General features: G+C 33.2%; 1 protein-coding gene across 1 annotated transcript in view; it reads left to right on the top strand.

The window, feature by feature from the left end:
* The first annotated feature begins 1980 nt into the window (after positions 1-1980).
* LOC131844665 (ATP-binding cassette sub-family G member 4-like) overlaps positions 1981-16892 on the top strand; it is a 52038-nt gene continuing 37126 nt past the window's right edge. Inside the window, exon 1 of the mRNA XM_059193601.1 lies at positions 1981-2139. Coding sequence (XP_059049584.1) covers positions 2019-2139 — 121 coding nt within the window. The 5' untranslated portion in view covers positions 1981-2018. The remainder of the gene's footprint in view (positions 2140-16892) is intronic.

Raw genomic sequence — 16892 nt, 5'->3', positions numbered from 1 at the left:
TGTAAAGGAAACTAAAATAGTCATTTACAGTTGATAAAAGTTTACACAAGCATTCTAATTCCTTTTAGCTCCGTCCTACTTTATGTCGGGGATCGGGTCTCCTAATTTTTCCGCAGCGATAAGCTTGCTCATGCTGGTCCACCAGGTGTCTGGAGAACGTTCAGGTATTCTTAAGGCTTAAGTATACCTGTACGCAAGCATTAAAGATGGAAAACAAAATGTGTAATTAGTACTGCTTACAAAAACTGTTCCCTAAGAAACTTAATTATATTACATTTATTTATATTTATCAACAATCCTAATTAAACTAAGAAATTCCAATCTAGATTAATACAAGTAATTATATATTATGAGTTATTATGGTATCTAAATAAAAAAAGATAACTACATTGTAAGTCCTTCAATTAATTTTCTATCACACACAACTTTAACATACATATCATAATTTTCCTGTTATTAACATAAATAGTTTATCGGGAGTTAACACGTGTCACTTTATGAGCTTCGGAATCTCGGCCCATCATTCTCTGCTGCGATGCTGCGTTTAAAGTAAATAATAATAAAGAAATAACCGTGGACAATTAATACAATGCCATCTAGTCTAGTCTAGAGTTTGTGTTATGGATTTAGATTTTTTTTGTAAATACATACATAATATACATAGAAAACACCCTAATCGATACAAACAATCATATTCATAAATATCAAAATTTGCACCGGTGAAGAATCGAACTCGCGACCATCGAAAGTAAAGCGGTGTGTTAACTGCTAGACCATCGAGGTCGTCGTCGCTTATTGCAACCTACTATTCTTTTATAACTAAGAAGCTGGTAAAAAAGCCTATATACACACATGAGCTGCGAACATCACGTTACCATGACACCCGTGATGACTCATGCGTAACCATTATAGAGGATTAAAACGTCATGCTTTCTATGCTGTATTTGCCCTTGCCCTTATCTCTTCAACCGAAACATAAAGCAAGCTACTTGTAGGCTTAAATATATGAGACTGAGGTAGTCTTATGGTTGTTAGCCAAAGTTGCCATGAATTTATCACGATGGTTTCCAGGGAGAACCACCTGGTCAACCTGACATGGTACATCGCTATCAATGAAGTTATCAGTCCATATTACTCACAATCCTCTTTCTTCCAGACTGAGGTAATCACGCAGACCACTTTCTACAATGTCCACTAAACAATTCCTCTCAGTCACTCAATGTTTGACTGGAAGAAATCCCTCTTTTGAGATAAGTCCGCCATTGTACTCATTTATTCGATAAGCCAATTTTACTACAAAAGTATTACAAACAAACAAACTTTTTCCATAGTCTACTAATATTCTATCTACATTTATTATTCAGGATAAATTTAAATATTTCTAGAAAAGAAATCGTATAATAGTGTACCTTGAAAAAACGATGATTTTTTTATGTTATCTATTTTATTTATATGCAAAAATTCCTTAAAGTTTTATATTATTTAATATCCAAAGACAAAGAAATTTATTTACTCAGTATTTTAAGTAAGGAACCCTCAGTATATCATCTTTAACTAGCCCCAACTCGTGCATAACCGGTTTTTCTTATCACAAGTCCTTAAGTACATACAATGCCAATAACTAAATTGGGCTATTTATTTTCAAACGTCCTTCAGCATAAACAAATATGTACATGTAGTTTAAATGCTTTTATGTTATTTAATACCTAATTAAGGTTGTTAAGAGCCACACATAATATTATTGATATTGCAGGTCATTGTTAGTGTATAATCAAATTCCACACGACTATGAAACTAAGCATGAAAGAACTTGCAGTCTTTAAATGGTAGCCACTGAACGCGCTCGCGTTTCACGTACCTTACTCTATACAAAACGTTATCGCGGCAATATAATTCTGCGAACAAAACGATATTTTAAATAAATATTATACATAGTGTTTTAGTAAAAACTTTTGTGTTAATAGTTATCAATTAAAATGACTAGTGTACTGAAAACACTGCAGGGTGTAAGAAGGAAGATGAAAGAGTCTGATAATCAATGCAGGACGCTGCAGGTGACCATGCCAAATCTTTCGCATACCCCAGCAGATATAGAGTTCAACATTACTCTGAAAGTGTCTCAAGGGATGATGTCTAAAAGTAAGTCGGTATATTTTTCCATTTTATTATTATATTCCTTGAATAGATTTCCTGCATGATCAAGTTTGATATAATGTGCAGTAGTTTTTTTTATATGCGCAATAATGCACATGCCTCTTTATAAGAACCCGTGTTTAGTAGGTATATTACGCATATTGTTTACTCGTGTAAGTTATATTCCATTCAAAAAAATTAATATTGTCCCTAAAATCCATAACAAAACAAAATTACTAAACACATACTTTCTATATATTAGAAACATATACTGATAAATATAGGAAAAGGCCTAAAATGTTTATAATTTATTTTTGAACTCCTCAAATCTGGTACATTTGTCGAAGTTTAGTGACACAGCAATTTTTATAATATTTTCGAGCAGGGTATTGTAGAAAATCAAAATGATAATTAAACAGGTCTACAAAATCTAACAATATAGATACTCTTGAATAAAACTATGACATAGAGTTTGTGTTCATTTTGAGTTCTTTCCATCGGTGATAGATAATAATCTTAATGAACGGGTTTAGGTAGCGAACTCTGAAAAAGGGCGAGCATAATAGATCTATATAGTTAGCATTGCTACAGGTCTAAGCACATGACAATAGCCCAAACACCCCAATAAAAAAATGAAGTTATTTATACAAAAAATATAATAATGACGGACATTTTAGTTATTTCTGCAAGCCAAGATCTCTGTATTAATATTTTTTTCCTTGCCGACGTAGAGTACAGTTATGTGTTCAAAACATGTTTGTAAAATTGTTTTCAAGATTCTTTATTTGTTTTAAATTTTATTTAGCGTTTTGGACAAAGGCTGTAAACAATGCATAAAACCTTTCCAAATTTATAACAACACCATTTGTTAATTGCTGTAATAATAGAACCCTGATAGATTAACGTTCGTACGTGCTTTCTAATAACAATTTTTTTGTTCTTAAGATTACGTATTGAAACCCTAAAAACACAGAATTAACTCTGTAATTGTAGTTGTAGTTGTTGTAACATAATTCTGAATGTATCCTTGAACATTAAAATTTATCTAATCTATTCATCTATTTTATCTGTTTGAAAATTTTTCCAGATTTTGTTTTTATTTGATGCATAGCAGGACTTTGATAAGATTACCTATCTCCCGATATATATATATATATACTAACCTATATGTATGATAATTGTAATTAAAATATAAATTTCGTATGTCCATACATTGTCATGTATAGAAGATAAAAAGAACTAAAATGAGGATGTTTTGTCGCAAAATACTATATATACATATATGTTTATAATTAATAATATTTATAAGGATAAATAAATATATATATATATATATATTAAGTGCATACATACAATACTTGCTGAATTATAACGCTATGAAAGAGACGAATCAGCACATCGAGATAGAGACACCGCGCCGGTTCCACCCACATACAAGTTTTTTTACTACAGACTTTTTTATACATAACAAATTTACTTTTAGTAATCAAAACAACATTCCGTAATTCACAGTCAATGATAATGATAAGCCGACAGGAACATTGTAGCTAATAAACCTGATGTCATCCGAAGGAACCGGTTGAATACAAGGATAGGGATGTTAATACAAAAAAATACTCGATACTGACGTTCCAAGTATTTTTGACTTCAAATCCATATTGCGATACTAAGAATATTAAGTAAAAAGAAACTTCATTATTTCGGAATAAAAAAATAAACCTTGTGTTTATTTTTTGTACTACTACCTAAAAAGTCATTGAAAATATAGTTAACCGGGTCTTAACAGATATATCGAGACCACGGCTACTGTAACCTAGTTGATATGTCGAGAGAGGTAATCTTTATTTACCATAAAATTATTTGTGTTCAGAGCGGCTTCTTTATATCAATAATTTATTAAGAACACGAAAGTTAATAATGATAGGACTCAATACCCAATTACGTAGACAGAGGTCATTCAAAATGCAAAATGACAGGATAATTGGATACCGTTTAATTCTTTTTATATTCCTATAAAGCAGTTCAAAAGGCATAGATATGAGTAAGTTATCGATACTTTCGGTGTACTCATCGAAATGTACTCATGTATTATCGAAAGATGATTTTAATACTACTTAAATACTTAATTACGGTACCGATACCTAGTATCGATACATCCCTAACACCAGACGGCGCTCGTCGATTTTACCGTTCTGTTTTACCAGAATCTCGTGCAAAAAAAAGGACGAATTCAGTACCTTGACCTTCAGGTAATTACGAGATTCGCGCCATGTGTATTATATTAATTGTAATCGATTGTTAAATTGACGATCATTGTCTCGATAATTGTATCAGTTAATGATCTTAACAAGTTGTTCGTTAACAACTAATGATTTGAGTCGTGGAGTGCATTCAGAAGACAGAATTCCTTAACACAGTGTGTAATTGCCAGTATATTCCTGATTCTGTGTTGTTAATGTATATCCTTATTTTGGGAAGGAACTGACTCCTGGTATACGGCTTATGTTAGCTTGTGAGTTAGGACTATACACTGTTGAAGGTTTAAATAAATAAATAACGGAATAGCCCGCCAGCGTAAACCGTTAATGCAAGCGGTGCATGTGCACTTGCACTAACGGTTTTGCTGGAGGGGCTGGACACCAGTGGAGGATGATAAGATGAACATGAGATCAGATCAGTTAGGTCATCGTAACAAATTCACCAGAATTTTCTCATTGATGAAGTATGGATTTGAAAGTATGGTGCTATCCGTATACGCATATGCGAGAACGCCATTGCCTTTTCCTGATACTAAGGATTATTGTCCCATAAGGTCAGTTATAAGACTACAGTAATTAAGAGAATTTGGACCCATGGGGAATTTTTTATAGATGATAATGGTGCACCCGACTGCGCTAACGGTTTACGCTAGCAGGTCACCAGTGGAGGATGTTAAGATCAATATGAAGTCAGTTAGGCCAAATTCACCAGAAAATCTAATAGGATGATTTCCAGAGGGAACCGCGTGGAAGTCAACCTGACATAACACATTGCTAGCATTGGACTCATCAGTCCACATCACTCAACAACCCCCTTCCCCCACCACACTAATATTATAAATTTGTGTGTACGTTTGTCAACTGGTTACCTTTTACCTACTAAACGGCTGAATGGATCTTATTGATATATGGCATGAAAATAGATCTATGAAAATACATGTATTACGGGGATGGACATAGGCAATCTTTTATCTCTAATATAAAAGGTATGCAATTTTGAAAAATCCTGATTTGATGGCAGACAATATTAATAAATCAATGAAATATATCGACAAACAAGTCGTAATATAACTTGTAAATACACAGGTATATTGTGTACAATATAGGTATAAAATTTTATTTATTGCAATACAAACAATGCAACGCAAGCAATTCTTTTAAGGTAATCAATTTTTGTTAGGTAATCTGTAATATACACCACATTACAGCGAATTACCTAACAGTAATTGATTAAATATAAAGAATTGATTATACGTTTTAGGTTTTACACAAATTTGAATACCTAATTCTTATTAATAATCATAATTAAATTTATTTATAATTATAATGATGTACCCGCGGTTTCACCCACGCGAAATTTATAGCCTATATTTTATTCTGATGTATAAGCTATATTATAGCAAAGTTTCATTAAAATCTATTCGGTGATTTTTACATGAATGAGTAACAAACATCCATCCGCACACAAACTTTCTCGTGTATAATATTAGTAAGTTTTTTCTCAATAACATAAAAGAAAAGATTGTGTGAACACACAGAACTGACCTTTTCGTTTTATTCTGGTAGGGACCCCTAAAAATTACTTGACGGAACAATATTTCTGATAATTATGTTAATATATCTAATCTGTACATTTTTCTGTCCGTCCGCGAATTTTCCGGATTTAGGTATGTTGATGAGCAAACAATGGATAAGATTACCTATCTGGTAATCTATTTACTTATACAAAAAAGTATGTTTTGTTTGTCGGTACATTATTTAATTTGCAAGAAAAACCAAGAATATATAATTAAAATAGTGCGCATTGTTTGTTAGGAATGTGGTATGCTTGTTGACATTGAACCTAAGGTAAATTTTTACTTGTATATTATATAGAGGAAAATTTGTAAGTTTGGATGTTCGGTCTATACTCCAGAACTCAGTAGTACCGGAGACGACCGATCCAATTGTCAAAATTCGTGTTCCTTAACACATTTATCCAAGGAAGTCTATAGGCTATACAACATCACGCTATGGTCAATAGGAGCGGAGCTGCAAAGAAAAATATTGTAGTAATTAGAAAATGTGACGAATAGTTAAGGTAGTAAATGTAAATTATACTAAAATCATATATAAAAAACTATCTATCTGTGTTATATGAAACAAACATACAAAAATGTTATGAAAAGCATTTGCTTTTATCGCCATCGTAATTATAAATACAAGTTAAATGATACGTACGATGACTAATATTATTAATAAATACTTTGTTATTTTTATGACTAAAAAAACTAATTATCGATCGTGATATATATTATTATATAATTTAGATATCGATCACCTTGACTTATGTTGAATGCAGCTCCTTATATAACTCGTAGTATTTTATGTTTATTTTTATTTGTATCGAAAAATCTGTCTCAGGTGATAACATCTTTTTTTAATAATTATAGGTGCTAGAAGTTCGTAAAATATAGAGAACAACACTATTTAATTCAATTTTTTTATTTCGTGGTATCTCTATTTACTTTGAAAATAATACTAATTCATTTTCGTGGGATTATGGTCTCTCTATTTATTTTGATTTTGTTACACTAATCGTTTCAGAATAAAATTGTTATTAAATGAAGTAGGTATATTATGTCACGCGATTCCTTGTGAGCAGTAAAATAAAGATTATTATAATATATTACTTACTAATTTGTCAGTAACATATTGTTAACACACACAGCCGATAATGAGGATATCAATATTATGTTTTAAAATTTGGAACTGGACTGCAAACCGGATGGTAGAACAAATCCTTCAGAATAAACTTCAACCAATGAGTGCCTGAAAACATTGTTTTGAGATTGCATTCTACATTAAACCGATCTCTAGGATTACAAAACCTATTAAACAATAGGTACTCAATATATCTAAATGATTTACTTCAATAATGCCCTTGTAACTATACTAGTTAAAGCGTACAATATTTGTGCAATGTAAATGCTCTTACTAATTAATATAAATATGTTATATATAATAATTATTAAATAATACGCATAAATTAATTTGTGCGTATTATTTATTGTATAATTTTATACTACCAAGATATCTTCATATTACTTCACATTTGTCTATATGACAAAGTTCATATTTCTATATTTATATAATACATAAACTGTATAAAAGAAATTAATTACTATCAAAATACAAAATAATATCAGTACAGTTATTGCAGGAGTACATTTCTATATACTTGTATACTTTTAAAATAATTACGCAGATATTTTTAGAACTTTAGATCAAGTATGTAGGTCACTAGAAGAAAACAGACTAATAAAAAATGCTGTCAGTAGAGGTCAAATTTAACGGCCTCGTTGGTTTAGCGATTTTGCACACCTCTTTATTCTCAATGGTCGCGGGTTCGATTCCTCGCACGGTACGAACATTTGAATTCATAAGTACGATTGTTTGTATTGGTCGGGGTATATTTAAAAAATATATATTTTGTGTATTTGTATCAGTTGTCTATACCTATAGTACCAATAAAAAAAAACTGTAGGTACTTGTCTAGATAACTCTGTATTTAATTATTATTATATTATATGAATTACTTTTCAGACCATGGAAACATCATATTTCCAATATATATATATATATATATATATATATATATATATATATATATATGATTTTATAGGTAGGTAATTGTTTAAAAAATGGACAGGATATTACGAAAATGTGATATGTGTATCCACATAATATGATAAAATATTATTTAAATACTAAAGTGAATTAATTTACTCTCATTATTATCAGCCCATTGCTGGACATGTGCTCAAGGCACGCTGGGCCCTTCAGCCGTTCTCGTCCAGTTACATGCAAACCTACGTATGTGTCGCCCCACCGAGCTGCAGGGCGTGTTTGTCAATTTGCCAACTTACTTTAGTCTGCACTTATTATCTATTTGTAGCTAACTGCGTTTCAGTTCGAATAATAAAAAAACCCTTAAAGTTCGTAGATTTAGAAATAAAACCGTCATTGACTTATAATGTTGTATTCGTTATCATAAAAAAATAATTATGTCTCAAGGACCTTTATGATTCCGGGTGTCAATATCAAATACGCCACGGTCATAATAAATAGGTAAATTATTTATTCTGATGCCAAGGCACTTTAATATTAAGAGCAATATGCCACAGGTAAATCTTTGAATATTCATTATTTGCTATGCTATAATCATCATACCTAATATTGATTATTTGGCATCGTTATCTAATAATTTCGTGGTAGATTTCAAAATAAGTCCATTTTTAATCCACATTTACCCGAATATCTAAATTTAATGATATTTTCTTTGAAAGTCTAGATACCAAAATAATGTTATGCTAATAATGAACACATTTATTATATTTTTGCAAAGTCGGATGACTCACAAGAACACGTGTAGAGTTAGTTCGCGCCACAACATTCGTATAGACGCGGCGCCACAGACGTTTTAATTTAATTAAAAACATGTTGCTAGTATACAACACAACATATTTACTATCATTATGACAGCATAAAATTCTATTTTTTCCGCAAAACGGCCAAGTGTGATCTGTATATATTTTAAATAGACCTCTGTCCGATATTTTTTTAAAAGATATGAATACGGATAATTTAAATAAACATGATTATTATTTTCTTTTTCAAGAATTCCATAAATTGCAATCTAAGAACGAAAATAATAACGTTTATTTCATAAAAACTGTAAATCAAAACATAAAATTAGTGTAGATTAAAAAAGCATTTCGAGAAATGCCGCGCTTTTTTACTTATAAGGTACTTATGATACGACGATATTTATAAAATTGGTAGCAACACTAAAATTCATAGTAGTCGATTAACGTAAAAAAATATTCTACATTTCTCAGTGTTTGCCGTTATGGTCTTATCTATAGATATTCTCATCTTCTACAATAAACCAGCAATGTATTATCCTTACAAATAATTTATTAATGCAGGGTAGGAAGGCAATTGTTAGTAATGTCACAGGTAAGATAATATTACATAGTAATGTGGACTAATAACACCAATATTAGCAATGCAGCATGTCAGATTGAACTCCACGCAGTCCCGCTAGGAAATCATCGTGCCAAATTACTGGTGAATTTACCTGGATGCAACAGCTCTTACCTCAACTTATCATCCTCCATTGTTGCCCTACCAGCATAAACCGCAGGCGGGTGCAATATTACATAGTTAATTTAAAATATATGTATATATATGTAGATGTCCTTGGTGTTGTTTATGTATATAGATGATATATTTATAAGCGACGTTCAATACTTTTCATCCAGGTGGGCCGTCAGCTTATTTATCAATCTCCGATAAGTATATCTACATTATTAATAAAACCGGTTAAGTGCTAGTTGTACTCACATACTAAGCTATGTATATTAAATTAATTCTTTATTGCACCTTACATGCTCGTAAAATTAGATGTAAAGACAATTAAACATTCGTTTATTTACATATACAATCATAAAGGACCATCCATAAATCAACGTCTTATATTAAAAGGAGCAAGAAGTCGACCGCGTGTGACTTTGTATGACAAGTGGTCAGAGCGTCACATTTCAAAATATGTGATGTCATACTCACTCCCGATTTAATTAAATGGGAAACTCTCTCAAAAAAGTCATATTTGTGACAAAGTTTGGGGGACGGGTCTAACGATCACGAGTGCCACAGTAAAAAGTTTTTTTTTAATTTTGGAGACGATTTCATACATGAAGGGCGCGAGTTCTACTCGCCCTTGACGAAATATTGTCTATTTTCGGTTGTAAGGTTACTAAATTGATTATTATACAAACAGCATGATCATAATATATTTAATCATAATCCATAATCACAGCTAATAACGGCTACTAGAAATGTAAATAATTATGACCAAACGATAACCTTTGACGTTAATGTATGAAACCAAGGGCGTAAAACTGTACTTACCCACCCAGGCTGTTTTGGACTTTAAATACCCATTTTATTCTTGATAACATTTATTCTTGTAAATTATCTGCGTACTAGTTATTTACTTTGTAAGCTGTGTTTCAATTAGAAGGACGCGATATTAAAATTACTAAACACGGAGGTAACATCTTAGACAGCAATGACAACAGGGAACATCTCCTCCGATTGATTTGCTGTCCATTCAAACGGGGATTGAAGTTACGATGGCCTGAGCCGAGGTTCGAAGCTTTAGTGGTACGCTCAGATTAATGTCATATCAGTTAGGCAAGAGTTGTCCTTCAGCCGGTCCATAAATCCTTCCGCGGGTTTGGAGCGCTATTCGCACTCGCACCCTACGCTAACATTATTAGAATAAAAAAGTCTCGTGATGAAATTTTAGTGGTGCTGTTTATATATCGGTTTCCATATTCCATTATCGACGATTCCAAGTTGATGATTTCTTTGTCGTATAAGTATATATAAAAGCGGGATGTAAAAATCCCGATTTACTTAGTTCGTGTAACCGGGAAAAAAAATCGACTTACGTACAAAGAAAATCTGTAGGGCACAGAGCACATACATCTTAGATTTTACCAGGACTATTTGACAGTACCAAAATAGTACTAGTATAATTTATTTCATCCATGCTGATAGGTATTATTATTGAGAAAGTACGTCTATCAGTCTACAAGAAACTGACTGAACAGACTGAAGAGTCTTTGTCGTGAAAAAAGCTTGTACATAACGAAAAGTACGTAGGCTATCTTTTCTCTCATAAAAAAGGCAACTTAGACAGGTAGTTAATAAATAAATATATATAAAAAAACGTAACAAAACCATTAGCGTATTGTTCACAGTTATATAAAAAAATGTCATATTCTAAATAGAGCCATTTGTTTATTTTTATACTTTTGCGAGGAATTTATACCTACAACCACGGTAGATGACCATTTTAAATACAACAACATTCACGGTTGATTTATTATTAAGGTTCCGTACTAAAAGAGTAAACAGAAACCCTTATGATGCGATTTTGTCCTTATGATGGTTTTGTTGTTGATTCATTAATTTATTACAACATAATTTTTCTTATTAAATTTTAGAAATAGAATAGATATATATATATATATATATATATATATATATATATATATATATATATAGATAAAGAGATAAAATACCTACTTTCGGTATCAAAACTTTTCGCATTGTCGTTGTTTATAGAAAAGTATGTCCTTTCAAAACGGAACAATTTAGCAACCTGAAAATTTACCAATAGTAAAATTTTCAGGACTCTTATACAACGCAGTTGCAATGGTATATTATTATAAATCAATTGAAATTAAAAGTATAGTGATTTTATACGAACGATTAGACGAATATATATTACGAATTGGAGTTGCAAAAGGTCCTTGCGGTACAAATTGTACTAAAACACTCTTTGCATCTGTTATCATCTGTGGTTCGAACATACCGGTCTATTTCCGATGGTCGCGAGTTCGGTTCTTCACAAGGTTCTTACATTTGTATTCAAAAATATGATTGTTTGTTTTCGTCGGGGTGTTTCTATGTATAATATGTATTACAAAAAAGTATATTTGTATCAGTTGTCGTGAACCCATAACACAAACTCTGCTTGTCTTGGGATTAGATGGCGCTGTGTGAGCTGTCCTGGGTTATTATAATTATTTATTTAATAATAATAATCTCAAGACAATTAACACAGCATCATCTAGACCCAAGTTAAGCTAGATAAAGCTTGTGTTATAGGTACTAGATAATTGTTACAAATACATAGATATATATTTTTTTCGTAAGTACATACATATTATGCATAGAAAACACCCAGACCGATGCAAATGATCATACTCATGAATAAAAATGTATGTGCCGTGCGAGGAATCGAACCCGCGACAATGTGTGCTAAACCGTTAGGTCACCGAGGCCGTCGAAATTTAGATACATATTATCCCTGTTGTAACTTTCGCTGTCTACACTTTAGTCTTTCTCTTGTCTTTACCTTCTCTACTCAAAGGTTATCTGGATTTCTATAGCGATAAGACCGTCTTTTGTACTAATTCATTTAAATTGATTGAATGCTTTTGTACTGTATCTAGTACAGAAAAGTGTATAAATAAAAGACTACATTTTACCACGGATAAAAGAATGTTTTAATATTATCTACGGTACCCTATAATTTGTACCTACCAGATAAAGTATGTCTGATATACTAACATTTTTTTGCTCGCAATCTGAGTCGACAAACTGGTTGGACGACAACATTGTATGCCTATAATTGTTTGTACTTTAATTATTATCACTAAGGTATGTAACTATACTAGTGCTTGTAGTAGTCATATTACAAACACTGAAGGTGTAAGTCAATGAAGGTATTATATTCATTGACTCTATGATACTATGAACATAATAACAGCACAAACGAGGGATAAGGTCTGATCTACTGAGATACAGGCTTCCTGTCTAGTTCAATTCCCAGACTATATATATATAGATACTTTTAAGACCCGCATATTGATTGTGGCCTAACAAAAAATATTAATCAACCTAGTAAAGATTATTAGGTTACATAATATTTTTTTTCAAAGATTTGAGGCCAATCAAAGGGGTACTTGTGGGGTTGAATTATTTATTTCCAAGATCCAATGGCGTTCTTTCCATCCACTATCAGACTAGATTGATGATTCCATGACAGTGAATTCACAAATCACGTTACAGATTATTTTTGTGTTAAATAACAATTAAATGGGATACCAGTGACAATTTTAAAATATTCGACCTAGTTTCAACCAAGCAATTAAGAAATACATTGTTTTCGTAGACAATCGAAGTTCAATAAAATCTGTGTTTGCGCCACAACTAGTTTAAATGCACATCTCGTGTAATAGACAAGGACAGACATACTCACGATCTAGGGCCGAAAGGAGCCGAGTACGCCCGCGCCATCGATGGAAAGAAAGATGGCGTTTCTTCTTCGTTTCCCGCTCGTGTCTGAGAAACGCCGCTCGCACATAATTACGTTTTATAATAATTGAATCACTACGATTTAATAAACTATTGAATTGTCAAGGTGTATATAGATAGTGTGCAATATTCAAGGTGTATATACACTAATTTCCGCCGCGCGTGTTGTGTGTGTGATCAGTTCATCGATCATCATCGTCGTCGATCATCGATTCCTGCACCAAGACGCCATAGCAGAAAGCCAGGTACGCTCGTAACTCCTTACTTTGCCCGTGATCTGTGACGACAGTCTTATCGAAGGAATATATCTCTCGGGATACATATCCCTAGGGAACCGCTTTAACATTTTTTGGCCCGTTGCGAACCGGATATTTTGCTATTTTTAAATTGAGTTATATTTAATAACGTACCCCTTTTGCTATTTATTCGCAAGGTCCTTCGTTTAATATTATTATTAAGAAACCGCTTTCAAAATTGATAATATAAAATCCGCTTATTTAGTCTTATATTACTTATTTGTTTCTCAGACATACCCGCGTAGCCATATAGGATTGCCTTGTTATTTCTTTATATTATACCGCAACCAAGCACCTATATGTGTAATAGTTTATTATTTATAAACATATTTATTATATACCGCTATAGAATACCATATGATATCCCGCATTCCTCTGTATTATCTCTTTAGATAATAAATATTTATATCACCGCATTTATAGTATAGTCTTAAAATTGTATCCTATAACTATATTATACATAATATACTTGTACATCCCGCACACCTATAATATACAAATATAAATGTCTATATCCCGCATTCCATTATATTTTATATAGTAATCTACGCAACACTTAACCGTGTTCTCGCTACATACCTACATATAATTTTTATTTTCGTTACTGTCCGCTTACGCTGTCTATTGACAGATCACTGTATAATTACCTATAGTTATATTGCGTTAAATCATTAGATATGTCACGTAAAGATAAAGATGCGCCTACCTTTTCACCTAGTCGTCAACTTATTATGTTAGAAGCTAAACGTAATGCTTTATTTCAACGAATACAAAGTATTTACGATAAGTCGAAGTCGGCTACGGAATCGGAAGAAAAAGACGTATGTTTCTTAGTTCATGTATAACCATCGATGACGTTCGTAATAAGTTTCAAGATGTACTTGATGAATATAATAGTAGGATGCTTGATGAGAATCCTTCTGCCGTACCTAATTTTCATGTATATGACTCATTTGAAGATTTGTTTTGTTCAATTAAACAGACATTTTCTGATCTTTCTTCTGCGCCCACGGGTGGGAATTCGTGTGGGATAGATGCACCTGTATCTAGGCCCAGGCTCCCCCCTGGAATTAGTCTCCTTCAGCGGCAATTATCAAGATTGGAATTTATTTTACGCTAGTTACAAATCTACTGTCCATGACAACTCCTCACTTACAAACTCAGAAAAACTGTATTATTTACTGGGTAAGTTATCACCCAAAGTACAATCGGTATTTGCAGGTATTACACCCTGCGCCGAAAACTATGAAATTATATTTAAGTCTCTGCTTGATAAGTATCAAGATTCACGTTCTCGGTTCTAATTACTTAGACCAGATTTTAAATCTTAAATTAGGCAAAATGCCTTCCGCCGCAAGTTTTCAATTATTTATAGATAAGTATGTCACCGCCGCTATGTCATTAAAGGGCTTAGGTATAAAACAATTATCTGATTTCATTTTATTATATATTGCAAAACGTAAATTCGATTCAGAAACATTACGCGCGTTCGAATTACACTCTTCTATAACAAAATCACGTGATTTTGACGGATTTATTAATTTTATAAAAACACAATGCCGCATATATGAAAATACACAACCCGCGCCCGCCACCAGTACAGAGTCAAATAAATACCGCCCGCCTACTAATAAATACCGCCCGCCTGCTAAGTACCCGGACCCGCAGTCTTATGTTTCAAGTGTAACACCTATAAAATGTTCACTTTGTAATAGTAATATGCATGATCATTTTTATAAATGTAGTGCATTCGAAAAATTGTCACCTCTCGATCGTTATAAACATATTAAAGCTAACAATTCATGCGTAAATTGTTTAAGTACCAAGCATAAGTCAGGTGTTTGTAGATCAAAATCTTCGTGTCGTGCATGTCAAAAGCGCCATCATTCTTTGCTACATTTTGTTACGGATCGGGGCTCGCTGCCCGCGCGCGATGCGCCCGCGCCCCGTAGTAGCATGGCCTCACCCCCGCTCCCGTCACACAGTGGCGAGGCCGTGGCCAAGCAGAGTGGTCTGTCACTTTGCGCGCTCAGTAACAAAACTGTGCTACTAGCAACTGCACGCGTTATTGTGTATGACGCATTAGGTAAACAACACTTAGTTCGATGTTTATTGGACAGTGCGTCCCAAAGTAATTTTATTACTGATGAATGTTGTGACCGCTTAGGTTTATTAAATGAATTAAAATATTCATCTACGATGGTAAAGGGTATTGGTGGCTCACAAAAAAACGTTAAGGGTTCAGTAGAATTTAATATATTTTCTCGTTTTAATTTTAATGTTCGCTTTAATATTTCCGCGCTTGTTGTTGACCGTATTACGGACAGTTTGCCTTCCGTTCCTGTCAATACCGCCGCATTTTCACACATTAAAAACCTACCGCTGGCAGACGGCGAGTTTGCCATTCCTAGTAATATAGACGTACTTATAGGTAGTTCTATATTCCCGCACTTGCTATTGCCGGGTATTGTGCATAGCAAGCATCGTAATATTCCGCCTGCGATACAAACCGTATTAGGGTTTGTAATCATGGGTTCCGTACCCACTTTTAATTCCGCATCGCCTAATTCCGCATTATTAAATACCGCATATACAACGTCATGTTGTTCCGTGATTCATGATCGTATGGACACTCTCTTCCAAAGTTTTTGGGAATTGGAGGAGATATCCGCGCCGCCCGCTCAGAGTGCAGATGATCTCGAGTGTGAACATTATTTTCGCGCCACCACTACTCGTGATGATAGTGGTAGATATATCGTATCCCTGCCGTTTCGAGAGGACGTGTTCTCCTTAGGCGACTCTTTCGCTGCCGCACATAGACGTTATTTATGTCTAGAACGTAAGTTGGAAGCGTCACCTCATTTTCGTTTTTCTTATAACGAAGTAATTCGCGCATATATTGATAAGGGCTATTTAAGTCCAGTTAAATCGCATCAAGACAATTCACTTATACCCTCGTACTCGTACTACATTCCACATCACGGAGTGCTACGAGAGGATAAGGTCACCACTAAATTGCGCGTGGTTTTAGATGCCAGTTGTAAAACGACATCTGGTCGTTCGTTAAATGATATATTGCATAGTGGTACCAACCTACAGGGTGATTTATTTAGTATTTTAATTAACTTTCGTCTTTTTAAAGTTTGTATTTCCGCCGACTGTTTTCAAATGTTTCATCAAATAGTTGTACGCGAACCCGATCGTAGGTTTCAGCGAATTTTGTACCGCTTCAGCACCGATGATCCTGTGACTGAATATGAATTTAATC

This window comes from Achroia grisella, unplaced genomic scaffold (genome assembly GCF_030625045.1).
Source record: "Achroia grisella isolate CSIRO2021 unplaced genomic scaffold, CSIRO_AGI_Agris_v1 utg4116, whole genome shotgun sequence".
NCBI classification, from domain to species: domain Eukaryota; kingdom Metazoa; phylum Arthropoda; class Insecta; order Lepidoptera; family Pyralidae; genus Achroia; species Achroia grisella.
The sequence above is the reverse complement of the archived record's forward strand: the minus strand, read 5'-3'. Positions and strand labels throughout refer to the sequence as shown.